The sequence below is a fragment of the Misgurnus anguillicaudatus genome, chromosome 22 (genome assembly GCF_027580225.2).
Source record: "Misgurnus anguillicaudatus chromosome 22, ASM2758022v2, whole genome shotgun sequence".
In the NCBI taxonomy this organism is placed as follows: domain Eukaryota; kingdom Metazoa; phylum Chordata; class Actinopteri; order Cypriniformes; family Cobitidae; genus Misgurnus; species Misgurnus anguillicaudatus.
Window position 1 is genome coordinate 50,970,496 of NC_073358.2, and position 12,940 is coordinate 50,983,435.

The following is a 12,940-nucleotide window of genomic DNA, read 5'->3' on the forward strand; positions in this document are numbered from 1 at the left end:
CTACCAAAAAGCTCTGGGCCCGGTTGCATAAAGCACCTTAAGTGTAATTTTCCCTTAAGTTGTATCCTTTAAACTTAAGGGTGTTGCAGAAAAACCCTTAAGTTTTTTCTGTTGTGTCTCCATGGCAACGATAGTATTTTATAACAACAAACCTGGGTCACTGTCTTGAAACACTTAAAGATTACCCTTACCTAAGAGAACCGTTTAAGGGATTATATGCAAAACTCTTTAATTATTATCTTACAGAAGTTAAGGGGAATTTACCCCTTAAGTGTCACACTTAAGGAAAAAACTTGGGGTGCTTTGTGCAACCGGGCCCTGGACTTTAACAAGAGCTACGGTTTGGGTAAGGATGCATTCTTTGCTTACCCAAACCTCGAGAAACACTACCGAATTCCCTCATGTCAAAGGCACTTGCCTAGCTTTTTATAATACTGTTCCCAAGCTTTGGAGTAGTCCAGCTGACCGGTCTGGGATCCATTGTGACCTGAAATCACCAAAATTAAATGAAACTGATGGAGCGCAACCGTGTTCAGGAGAAAGGCAGTGACATCTGAAGATGACACAAGACGAAGATCTACAGTACTTACTGGGGTCCTGTTGGCCGTGGGACTGCCATGGTTGGTATGTGGTTCCCCATCCTCCGGTCATGAAAGTCTGCGGACCGCTAACACACAAAACACAACAACGATGAGCCGACAAGCTTTTCCATCCCAAATGAGAATCAATCCTGTGGATTAATTGACATGCATGTTATATTTGATATACAGATGAGTGTTTACTTCTGATGAGGAGTAGCTGGTCCTTGGGTAAAAGGACTGAGCCCAAAACTGCCATTTCCTCCCATACCAGTAGCCTACATGAGGAGAAGAGCAAAACCAAATAATCATTGAATTAATAAAACAAGGACTGTTCAAATAGATCTGAAAGTTCATCCGTTACGACCGAGGAAAAAAGATGGCCGCCACAAATATATGTGCAACTTGAGGACAAAAACCTACTATGTCCAAGAAAGCAGACATTTTAATGGGACAAACTGATGTCACTTTGCGCAGGTCCCACCCACAACAGTCAAACCACCACATTTAGGACATCATTTCTATTTAAATCTTCTTTACATATTTTTTTATTGCACTTTCATTATGAACAATAAAGTAAAGTGAATGTCTTATTAAAATCTAATTTTTGTATAAATAACATTTAAATTGCATTTAAAAAGACACAAAAACAGCACCCCTTGTGGTTCGCAAAAAAATCGCAGGGGATTCATGAGTTAATAAAAACAAAAACAATTAAATAATAAAATGTAAATAATTTTTAAAAACTAAATTATATATAAAAAACCTTAGTAACAAAAATATTTTATTTAATCTGAATGTCTACTATTAAATAAAAATGCAATAAATAAATAAAAACCTTAGTAACAAAAATATTTTATTTATTTAATCGGAATGTCATCATTAAATAAAAATGCAAAAAAAAAACAGCAAATGGGCCGAAACGTTTTATGTACCAATAATAGAAAGTTACCAGATTAAACTCCAATAATGGGTAACTATAATAACTTATGAACTTTACTTAAAATATCAGAGGTACTTTAATATCAATAAAAGTTCAAGAGGGTTCGGCTGACAAAATAGTTTGGAAACCCCCGGTATAATAAATGATATATAGGGTATTTGGACCTGAAACTTCACATATTAGATAAGGTGATTGTCTTATTAAAATCTATTTTTTGTATAAATATCAGTAAACAAGAAGAGAAACAGCAGCTCATTTGCATTTAAAGAGACACAAAAACAGCACCCCTTGTGGTTCGCAAAGAAATTGCAGGGGATTCATGAGTTAATAAAAAAGAATTACAATTAAATTATAAAATGTAAATAATTTTTAAAAATTAAATTAAATGTAAAAAATAAAAACCTTGGTAACAAAAATATTTTATTTATTTAATCTGAATGTCATTACTATTAAATGAAAATGCAAAAAAAAAAAAAAAAAGCAAATGGGCCGAAACGCTTTATGTACCAATAATAGAAAATTACCAGATGGGTAATTATAATAACTAACTATTAAATTATTGTAATATTTACTTAAAATATCAGGGGTACCCCAGGAAACCCTCGGTATAATAAATGATCTATAGGGTATTTGGAACTGAAACGTCACATATTAGGTGACCTTTAACGCACTTACACATAAATAAGAAAGGCTTGTCAATGCAGTTCACTGACCCCGATCTTCTCATCTATCAGTTGTCTGGCCATCTCGATCTGCTGAGGAGATCCCCGGATGGAGAATATACGGACATTGGGGTCGGTGCTCGGTGGAGGATTTCTCTGAAGCTCCACGTGAGCTCCAGACTGTTGGTTGATGTTCTTAATGGTTTCACCACCTGAGCAGAACGCAAAGGAGTCCACACATTAGTAAAACATTGTGTGAGAAATTTGCAAGCTGCTCGCCTCCTTAAACCCCCTTGTAAAGGGAAACTCGGGTACGTCCGAACATCAACCCCACGCGTTTGTTTGCCTGTGTGAGACACTTCAGGGCGGTATGACCCCGGTTGACCTGGGCTAAAAATGCTTATCTAAAACGCTCCTTTGACGCTGCGCCACGGCCAATTGACTGAGCTCGAACCATTAAGCTATTGTCAAACAAATGTAACTTCTGCATTAATGAAGCCATTATGAGCTCCAAGACCCCGAACATTGAGTCTGACAGACTCTCACTGAAGCGTACAGAGAACTGATTTAGTTAAAGTCAGGAGACAGCAGTTTACCGCAGGTCTAACAAACCTGTTTAACAATGAAATTTGCATCTTAAACACCAGAAGGGCTGTTAGTTTAACCGTATGATTTAGTTTGAGAAAATGCCTTCAATACCAACTGCACTTTAGTTTATTCGTTAGCATTCAGAATATCGATGTTTTATTTTTGTGAATGGTTTTGACAAAATGCATTTCATTTACATTAAGCTTTAACATGTTACATGTGTGTCGTAATAACCAGGGCCAGACAGAATTTTTTTTGGAAAAATCTGTGTGAAGATTTTAAATGTTTTTAAAAAGATATTAAGAGAATTTAAGCTGTAAATATTACAAAATTGCATCTCAAATAATTTCTTAAGGCTATCTAAAACGAATACACCAAAAATGAGTCCACTGAATTAAACTGGACCAACACGACTCCAATAACGTGCATGTCAAGCTAGAATTATATTTTGTATATAATTACATGTATTATTGTTTATAGCGTTATATAATATAGCAGAAGCTTGTGTTAATACATTCTCATTATGAATTTAGCACGTATCAAGACAATTTTTTTAATTTTTACAGCACAATGTAAATATAACTTTATATTAAACATAACAAGAGCATTCATCTAGTAAAGGTTATGGTGACAGCCAAAATATATCAGCCTATATGTCATTTTTAATTAAAACTTTCAATAAATTGTTGTTAAATTGTATTTGTTAAATGTTTTCAGTTAATAAGATAGGCTTTTAAATAACTGAAATTAAACTTAACCATTAAAACCAGAAAAAAAAAGGACAACAGAAAAAAATACTGAATTTGGAAAATATTATACGGAATTTGGAAAAAATAAAACGGATTTCATAGGGCCCTACAATATGCTGTCTTTATAATGTCAAAATTACTATTTTATCTAACAGAGTTTAAATGTTTCTTTTAAAATATTATATATATATATATATATAAAATTACATATTTTTGTTTATAGTGTTATATATTATAGCAGAAGCTTGTGTTAATACATTCTCTTTATGAATTAAGCACGTATCAAGACAATTTTATACATTTTACAACGCAATGTAAATAAAACTTTATATTTAACATAACAAGAGCATTCGTCTAGGGATTTGAAATGATCATGTGCTGTGTCGCGTATCTTTTATTTTATCTCAAATTTTTTAATGGTTTGTGCTCTCTATCATTAAAAATACTCACAGCAAACAGCACGCGCAGGAATTGTGTACTGCTTAAAACGAACTGTTTAAAGTTAGAGCTTATGCAAAAAAATAAAAGTTTTGTTTTTGTTTACTCACCCTTATGTCATTTAATCACCAATGGCTTTCCATGTTAACAAAAACGAAAAACTTTCTAGTTTTCTAGTTACAATGGGGAGTAAATAGTGACCACGTCTTCAAGCTTAAAATGAATGCAAAAGCATCAATAAATGACTCCGTGAGAGTTGTGTTGTATATTTTAAGTGTCCTGAAGGCATATAGGTTTACAATCCATTATTTGAGTTATTTAATGACTTTTGCATACTTATGACACTTGAGAAGAACTGGTCACAATCCCAAAACAAAAAATAAAAAAAATATTTGGGTTCAGAATCATAAAGAAAGTCATGGAGGTTTGAATAAGATAAGGGTTTGTAAATAAATGACTACATTTTAATTTTTGCCTGAATTACTACTTTACTAACTGATGACCTAAGCAAAAATGTGTACATAATGTGGTCACAAATGCAATACTTTACATATCTATTCAGAGTTTATAAATGAATGACCCAATTATCTGACAGACTGACACAGAAACGACAACATCAGAGTCAATGGTCATAAAGCCATTCATCACTTCAGTTATAAAGGATAGAGACAAGAGACAGATGTGTCAGATTCAGTCAAGGGATTGTGTTAAGACCACCCAGCCTTATATGTTTAACCCTATTCACATGCATCATGAGAGATTCAGGGCTTAAAACCCATTGCCAAAATACCTACAGCAGTTGACCGTATGACAATGACGTTCAAAATTGCACTACCACCTATATTTTTGAAAGATAAATAAATTATCCTGTTAAACCAAGAGCCTTACTTACTCCAGTATGGGTTTGTGTAGGGCAGCAAGATGTATCGAAATACCTCAAATGGTCAAATCGCTATATGCATATGCACAACTAAATGCTTTTGGGTAGGGTTTTTTTTAAACTGGGGTCCGGGGACCCCCATAAGGTGGTAAGGGGACCCTAGAAAATGTCTAAGAAAAAAGACAAATAAAAAGGTAAAAATCTACTATATAGCCAATTATTTGGAAACAATATTAGGGCATAATTTCCACAACGTGCAACCAACTATATTTACATCTAACAAAGATGCTTGAAAAAGTAACGATGAGTAAAGTCTTATGATTAAAAGAAAAAACTAAACATTTGGTTGCTTGTCTATAACATGGTTGCAGCACGTTGTGGTTATGGTGACAGCCAAAATATATAAGCCTATATGTAATTTTTAATTGAAACTTTCAATAAATTGTTGCTAAATGTTATTTGTTTAATGTTTTCAGACTTGCTTTTTGATAACTGAAATTTAACTGAACTATTAAAACCAGAATTTAGAAAAATAAAAACAGAATTTAAGAATAAATTAAACGTAATTTGGAAAAAAATAAAACTGATTTCATAGGGCCCTACAATATGCTGTCTTTATAATATCAAAATTACAATTTATCTAACGGAGTTTAAATGTTACTTTTAAATATATATAAAAATGGGTATGTATTTTAGTATGGGTGTCCCTCACATAAGGTTCATCATAATTGGGGGTCCGTGCCATTATTAAGTTTAAAACTCCCAGATCGAAGTTAAAGGTGCAGTGTGTAATTTTTAGAAGGATCTCTTGACAGAAATGCAAAATTATATACAAAACTATATGATCAGGGGTGTATAAAGACCTTTCATAATGAACCGTTACGTTTTTATTACCTTAGAATGAGACGTTTTTATCTACATACACCGAGGGTCCACTTACATGGAAGTCGCCTTTTGTGCCGCCATGTTTCTACACAAGCCCTTAACAGACAAACTTTTTTTACTAAGTTGTCTCCGACGATGACATGTTTGTCAGGGGTGGCTATCGTAGCTTCTCTATGCGTTTCAAAAGCGAGGGGTGAACAGTAGAGAAGCTAGTGGTGAGGATGCGAATTGCAAGATGCCGCTAAAATTTACACACTGCACCTTTAAACATCACTGCCGATAGCAAAAAATGTACGCTTTCTTTTACCAAAAAATATGCGAAACATGAATGTTGGTTATATAATTTGGTTTTAAAATGCATTTTATAATTTAAATAGTCTTTTACAAATCTAAAGCATTACCACATCTCATTATCTAGCAGGTTATTGCATTTTCCCCATCAATACAGCGCAATCCAATTTTGTTATTTGGTGATGTTTTGATGAACATGTATCAAGGCATATTCGTACCTTTTCCAATAACCAGACCACATTTATCAGCAGGTATTGTGTAGGTGACTTCCTGTAATCCTCCAGGTGTGCCCATAGTCCAATCCCCACGACCTCTACCGCGACCTCTTGATCCAACCTGACCTCCAAAACCATCTCGCTCCTGGAAAAAAACATATTCTGGGATTACGCACTGATAGCCACACAATATTTTTCTCTTAATCTAAACTCAGTCTAGTGGAGATCATGCACACAACTACAGCAGTAGTTTGTTATATACCATATTATTAATTATACTTTTTTTTCAGAATCAGTGATGCAGATGTACCTGTGCTGTATTAACCAGCTCATTGATGAGGTGTACAGCGTGCTGACATCGGTCGGGTTGACCCATCACCTGAGCAATCCGGTCTGGACTGATACCATCATCTAAAACACACACATACACAGTTATGAGTAAAGATGCAGAAGAGAGAAGACCAGACGTGACAAATGAAATTGCTTTTAAAACTTTTTAAACAAGAGCATCTGGCTAAATTCAGCATTTAAGATTTGCCATCTTTCAGTGAATGAGGACGGGAACTGAACTGAATTGGTGACAGCTCAAATGATGTTGAATTGACAGAATGAGAAATTTATGAAATTGCAATTCAGATAAACAAAAAAAAAAAACGTTTTACAAAAAAAATAAAACAAAATCATTAATTTTGACGTATATCATACATGTCAGGGCATAAATAATATATTTTCTAGGGCTGCAACAACTAATCCATAAAATCGCTAATAATCAATTATGAAAATAGTGATCAACAAATTACGTTACAGATTAGTTGGTCTGTGACGTCACATGCACCACGTTTAACCTCTTGAAAAGCACCCCCGCTCTGGCCCAAACCATGAAAAGACCTGCATTCACTAAAAGGGTTGTTTTTACTAAACCATTTAGAATATAAACATAACTAAAGAAGACACTTTGAGTTTCATTTTCCAGTTTCAAAATTATTTTAAGATAAAAATTAAAAAAGTTAGAGAGGCTGAAGTACATTGTAATACATTTTTTTGGCATAACATATTTTTTAATACTTAATGATAAATATGCGTGTGAAACCTAGAAATGCAATGATTTCAAAGCCACAAGTCTAAAGAAGTTATGTTTCACGTTTGAAGTCATAAGGCCTAAAATGAGAGTTTTTGTAAGACTAGTGCCTTTTCTAAGTGCCAGTCAGCCCCAAAATAAAAGTCTTTTGTTTACATGCATACACATTCATTCTTATTATTATTTATATTCATTTTAGCATAAAAAATTGCTGTTTCCAGACCAGAAAATAAAATGTCGCAAAGATCGTTGGATTCGTTACCTAATTGGCTACACGTTCTGTCTATCAATATTTTCCATGAAGTCATTTGAGGAATGAGAAAGTCAAATGACATCACGGTTTTTGACAGCGCTGTTTGGATATTATGCATTATATTCCCGCCTACTTTTTAAAACAAAGTTTGAACGCGGGTTTGAACACGAGTGTAATCTCATATACAATGTAAGACGTAAATAGTCCTCAGATTATGCGAAATCTGATGTAAACAATGGACAAATATATATATATATATATTTCACGGATTATACACATTTGTGGACAAAAATGGTCATTGGGGGTATTCTATAAGATGGTTTTAAAGAGTTATTCACACATCTGAAACAGACTGGATTCGATTCGCGATCGTTATATCAACACAAAAGTAAGAAGTCCCGTTTATATTTTGCATGTTGTCATCTGAACTTCTATAACAAAATACTATATTTATGATGCTAGAGCATCTGTATCTCAAAACAGAGACCATACACTGATGCTAAACCCGTAGACCTTTTAAACGATGTATAGTAATGTTAATATTATTGTTTGTAGACAGTAGGCTATATAGATATTGTTAGAAGCGTAAAAAAAATGAAGTCATCCCGCACCCGAGCTAGTGCGCGTCGAGAGGTTAAAGTATTTCTTTTTTGCTATAATGCAGTACTACAAAATTTTCAACAAACTTTTTTCAGAAAACCTAAAAGATAAACATTGACATCTAAAGTAAATCTGAGCATTCTGAAACATTAGCTTTTATCATCACATGATCAACATGAAAGTTAAAATATAATAAAAATTATTTAATATTAAAATTATGTAATATTTTTGGGAAACACCTCAGATCTATGTGGGTATTTCATAATACAAATAAACATTATAAATGACACTTACAGAAGTTAGTTGATTGACTTTCATTGCATTTTGACAAAATACTCTAATTCAAACTTGAATTTTGCATTCAAACTCGATTCAAATTCAGTTATTTGCATACGAGCAGTGTAAACACACATGAGAGAAAGGTGGATTAACCGTTGTAAAGACCTTAACGCTTTACTCATCTCTGTATTAAAAGATTTGTGTGATGTAAGAGTTTCCAAAACACGCACCTGAAACCAACACACCAATGAATCTATACAAACAGTGCAATGCTTTTAAACTACACAATAATGAATCTTCTGCTTTGTAAAGTACAGAAGGGTGAGTTAACCACAACTACGACATAAAACTGCATCTTGCAACACACACACACAAACACATCATCAGAAGAGATGATAAAGTGAAGCTACATCAAGATGCATTTGATTAATTATTCAAACAACATTCTCCCTATATAAAGCTTAATACCTCACACACACTGTATAGTGCACATATATCAAGACACAAAGCAATTCATCTCTATTATACAGTAGTCTGAAGCCTTCATTACTCCTAAAGAAACAAAGCGTTTAAAACCATCACTCGCACCTGTAAATGAAACTGCTCAGCTTTGAGATGACATTAGTTTTAGTTTACCATCAGACCTCCAGCATCACCTCATTTACAGACTGATTGGACAGTAACGTATTCCTAGTAACATGTTACAGTAATAATATTACTTAATTCAATAACTAGTAGTATAATGAATCACAAAACATTGTGCAATATTACAATAAAAAAAAAAAAAATTCGCAACTGTTGCAGGCATGATGTGTTGTAGGCACGGCGGAGCAAGCTAGCATTAAAGACGGAGATGTTCAGCGTGTTCAATTTTACACGATACTGCGCAGATGGATCAATGAGTGACATCATAGTACCACAGAAGTGATTCGACAGTACATCTTTCAAATATAAACAAAAATAAAATCGATTTTTATCATAGGGGGACCTTAAGTAGCACATTTGCATGTTTAGCTTCAAAAACTTTTTTTAATTACGTTTTTATCAGTAGTATTTTACATAGTTATTTTTAGCATTAATTGTTATTGGCCTTCATCGGTCCATTATTTGTATCAGTCAATTTTGCATAAATTCTCTTATATATTCAGGGTTCCCACACATTAGTTAACTTCAAATTCAAGGACCTTTCAAGGACTTTCCAGGTCCAATACCCTCAAATTCAAGGACTAAATGTGGGGACACATTTCAAGGGAGAGCAAGGTTACATCGTGTTACCTTTAAAAATACATTGTTACAGTTCCCTTTCGAAGGAACTCACGCTATGTCACTTTGGGGACGCCTCCACGGGTAAGTGCGTCTGAATGTGTATATCAAATTCAACCAATGGTAAGGCTTAACGACAAAGACAGGGTGACGCGGGAGCCAGGAAGTATATCGCTATCTGAAATATTGCCAAAGACGGCGTTACAGGGACGCAGGAAGTATGGCAAGAGAGACGCAGCGTCTCGTTCCCTTCTCAGGGAACAACAGTTACATACGTAACCCGAGATGTTTTCATGTGTCAAACACAACTATGCAATAAAGCATTTTGGTATGAATCAAGATTTGCATACAGAAGATATAAGCATTTAAAGCGAACAGTTTAGCATGTGTGCTTAAAAAGTCTAGAATTTTTATGATATTATCCTCCAATACACAGGGAATAATATGGATTTTTAGCACTTTTAATGACTTGTATCTATGTATGTATATTTTCAAAAACTTCCCAGGGCATAGAATTTTCCCCCCCAGATTCACAAACTTTCAAGGATTTCAAGGACCCGTGGGAACCCTGTATATTGCAGTGTTGTGTAATGGTCACCTGACATGCAGATTAAACAAATAAAATATATATATAATTTGTTGTAAATTTTCTATTTTCTATTTCATTGATTATTTTTTGATCAACTCACGAATCCCCTGCAATTCTCCCGCAAACCACCAGGGGTTCGCTGAAAGAATATAATAATCCGAAAACGAAGGACAGGTAATACCTCAGACCACGAGAGACATTTAAAGCTGCAACAATAATAAATACTGTATGTCCATCTGTATGTTACGTACTGTGTCGAACGAAATACAATAAAACAGAACTGACGGATGAAGGGTGTATGCGTGAACACACGCACACTGACCTGGTTTAAACTGGATCCTGACAACAGCATCATTCTGTATCTTTTTAATCATCTCCCCATTTCTGCCAATGACGATACCCACGGCAAACCTGGGCACGGCAACCTGGGTGAAAAAACACTTTGCTTTAACAAGCCGCAAACCTTGACTGTCACGCTTGTTTACACACAGTATGCATTTTCATTACAATTCATATTTAACCTCGCCCAAATGATTTATGGTGTGATGAAACAAGTTCTTACATCGATGCTGCTGCCCATCCTGGAGCCGAAGTCGCTGCGGCCTCCTCTGAAATCCACTTGCTCTTTATCCCTGATGATCTCTGCGACCAGCTCTCGCGCTTGCTGCGATAAACAGACACAAATCAACGTAATTAACATATGGGTAACGTAACATTACCATTGTCAAATACATTCACATCGGATGTCTCTCAACACACAACTTAAAGCTACAGAGCTTCTTCACTGTATTACAAAAGTCTCTATAAGCTCAGTTTGTAATGAACCCTGCTACAGATGCACGTGACAGGCAGTCAAACATCATTACGATGAACTTAAAGCAAGACAATAAAAGAGATACAGGTCTCAAATTTGATGTGTGCATTATTGTAATGTCAGAGACTAACCTGAACTTTATAAGGATCTCCTGTGATTCTCAAGGGCTTATCAGATCCAGTGGGCATCGGGTCGTCCTGAATCATAATCATTTTTACGCCTGTCCTCTCCTGAAAGACAACATTCATTCAGAATTAATTCATCAAATTCGTATAATCATTAAAATCTGGCTTGATGCGTTTTTGAAGAATTTCACATATACAAGACGTTATCAAATAAGATTCTGCGTTGAACACGGATTCGCAAAAATTATTAAAACGCTGTAATGCACATGCCAGGCCAGTAGTTGGCGATGTTACATTGTAAAGAAACACTCCACACCCGTGCACATATGCATTTTTCTAAAGCACTATATATGTTAAATTTTTTTTAATAGCGTACCATTATATATAGTACTTGTTTCTCCAACCAAATCGCAGACAGGGAGTGTTTCAAGTCATTTTGCAATGCAATTTGGTGCTGTTATTGGCATAGTTTAGCACACCAGAACTGGCACACACTAACTCAAAATTTCAATCCCAATTCTTACAGTACAGTTACGGTCAGGGTTCCCACACCTTAGTTAACTTCAAATTCAAGGACTTTCCAGGTCCAATAACCCTAAAATTCAAGGACTAAATATGGGGAAACAATTGAAGTGAGAGCAAGGTTACATTGTTACAGTTTTCTCTCGAGGGAACTCGTACTGCGATGACACTTTGGGGACGCCTCCAGGGGTATGTGCGTTGTGTGTATATCAAATTTAACCAATGGTGAAGCTTAACGACAAAGACAGGGTGACGCGGGAGCCAGGAAGCATATCGCTATCTGAAATATTGGCAAAGACGGCATTACAGGGACGCAGGAAGTATGGCAATGGAGACGCTGCGTCTAGTTCCCTTCTCAGGGAACAAGAGTTACATACATAACGAGACGTTTTTATTTGTCAAATACAACTATGCAAAAAAGCATTTTTGTATGAATCAACATTTGCACACAGAAACATTTAAAGTGAACAGTTTAGCACGTGTGCTTAAAAAGTCTAGAATTTTTATGATATTATCCTCCACTACACAGGGAATATAGATTTTTTTAATCCATATCTATATCTATAAAATAAATTCAAACACTTTCTATGACCTGTATCCATGTATGTATATTTAAAAACACTTCCCAGTTTTCCCCCAGATTCACAAAGGATTTCAAGGACCCGTGGGAGCATTGTACGGTGTTAACCACCGTTCAGCGGACGACTAACACCAACCTGAAGCTGTTTGATGGTGTCGCCTCCTTTCCCAATGACCAGACCAACTTTACTGGCAGGGATCAAGATCTCCTGGATGGCGCTGTTCCCATCCATCTGGTTATGGAAGCCCGGTCCGTTTCGACACCGGTCCACTATCTGCCCCAACAATCTCTTCGCCTGCCTGATGGACAGAACAACAGACAGAACGTGAAGGACAGAAAGCAGATGAAGAAACGGAGAGCTGAAGTCACACTCGTGATAAGATTGTGGGGTTTTTGCAAAATAAATCAGACCATAGTTTAGATGATTAAATGCTACCAACGAATAATGTTATATTGAAATGCCATCATGTTATCTTTTTATATGGTTCCCAAAATGTTGAAGCTCCAAAAAAAGCACATATCTCTATCATCCATACATCCAAATGAATATACTTTTAGCTTATTTAAAAAAGCAGCACAACAAAAACTTCAAATCGCGAGCCACACAA

At 35.2% G+C, this 12,940-nt stretch overlaps 1 protein-coding gene across 2 annotated transcripts in view; it reads right to left on the bottom strand.

The window, feature by feature from the left end:
* fubp3 (far upstream element (FUSE) binding protein 3) overlaps positions 1 to 12,940 on the bottom strand; it is a 37,738-nt gene that overhangs the window by 5,485 nt on the left and 19,313 nt on the right. Inside the window, exons 7-16 of one of the 2 annotated variants that reach the window (XM_055198304.2) lie at positions 12,469 to 12,631; positions 11,237 to 11,335; positions 10,854 to 10,955; positions 10,614 to 10,716; positions 6,540 to 6,640; positions 6,233 to 6,374; positions 2,235 to 2,395; positions 783 to 856; positions 591 to 667; positions 419 to 487 (exon numbers count right to left, since the gene is read on the bottom strand). In XM_055198304.2, the coding sequence (XP_055054279.2) occupies positions 419 to 487; positions 591 to 667; positions 783 to 856; positions 2,235 to 2,395; positions 6,233 to 6,374; positions 6,540 to 6,640; positions 10,614 to 10,716; positions 10,854 to 10,955; positions 11,237 to 11,335; positions 12,469 to 12,631 (1,091 nt within the window). The remainder of the gene's footprint in view (positions 1 to 418; positions 488 to 590; positions 668 to 782; positions 857 to 2,234; positions 2,396 to 6,232; positions 6,375 to 6,539; positions 6,641 to 10,613; positions 10,717 to 10,853; positions 10,956 to 11,236; positions 11,336 to 12,468; positions 12,632 to 12,940) is intronic. The other variant, XM_055198305.2, reaches the window with a different exon arrangement.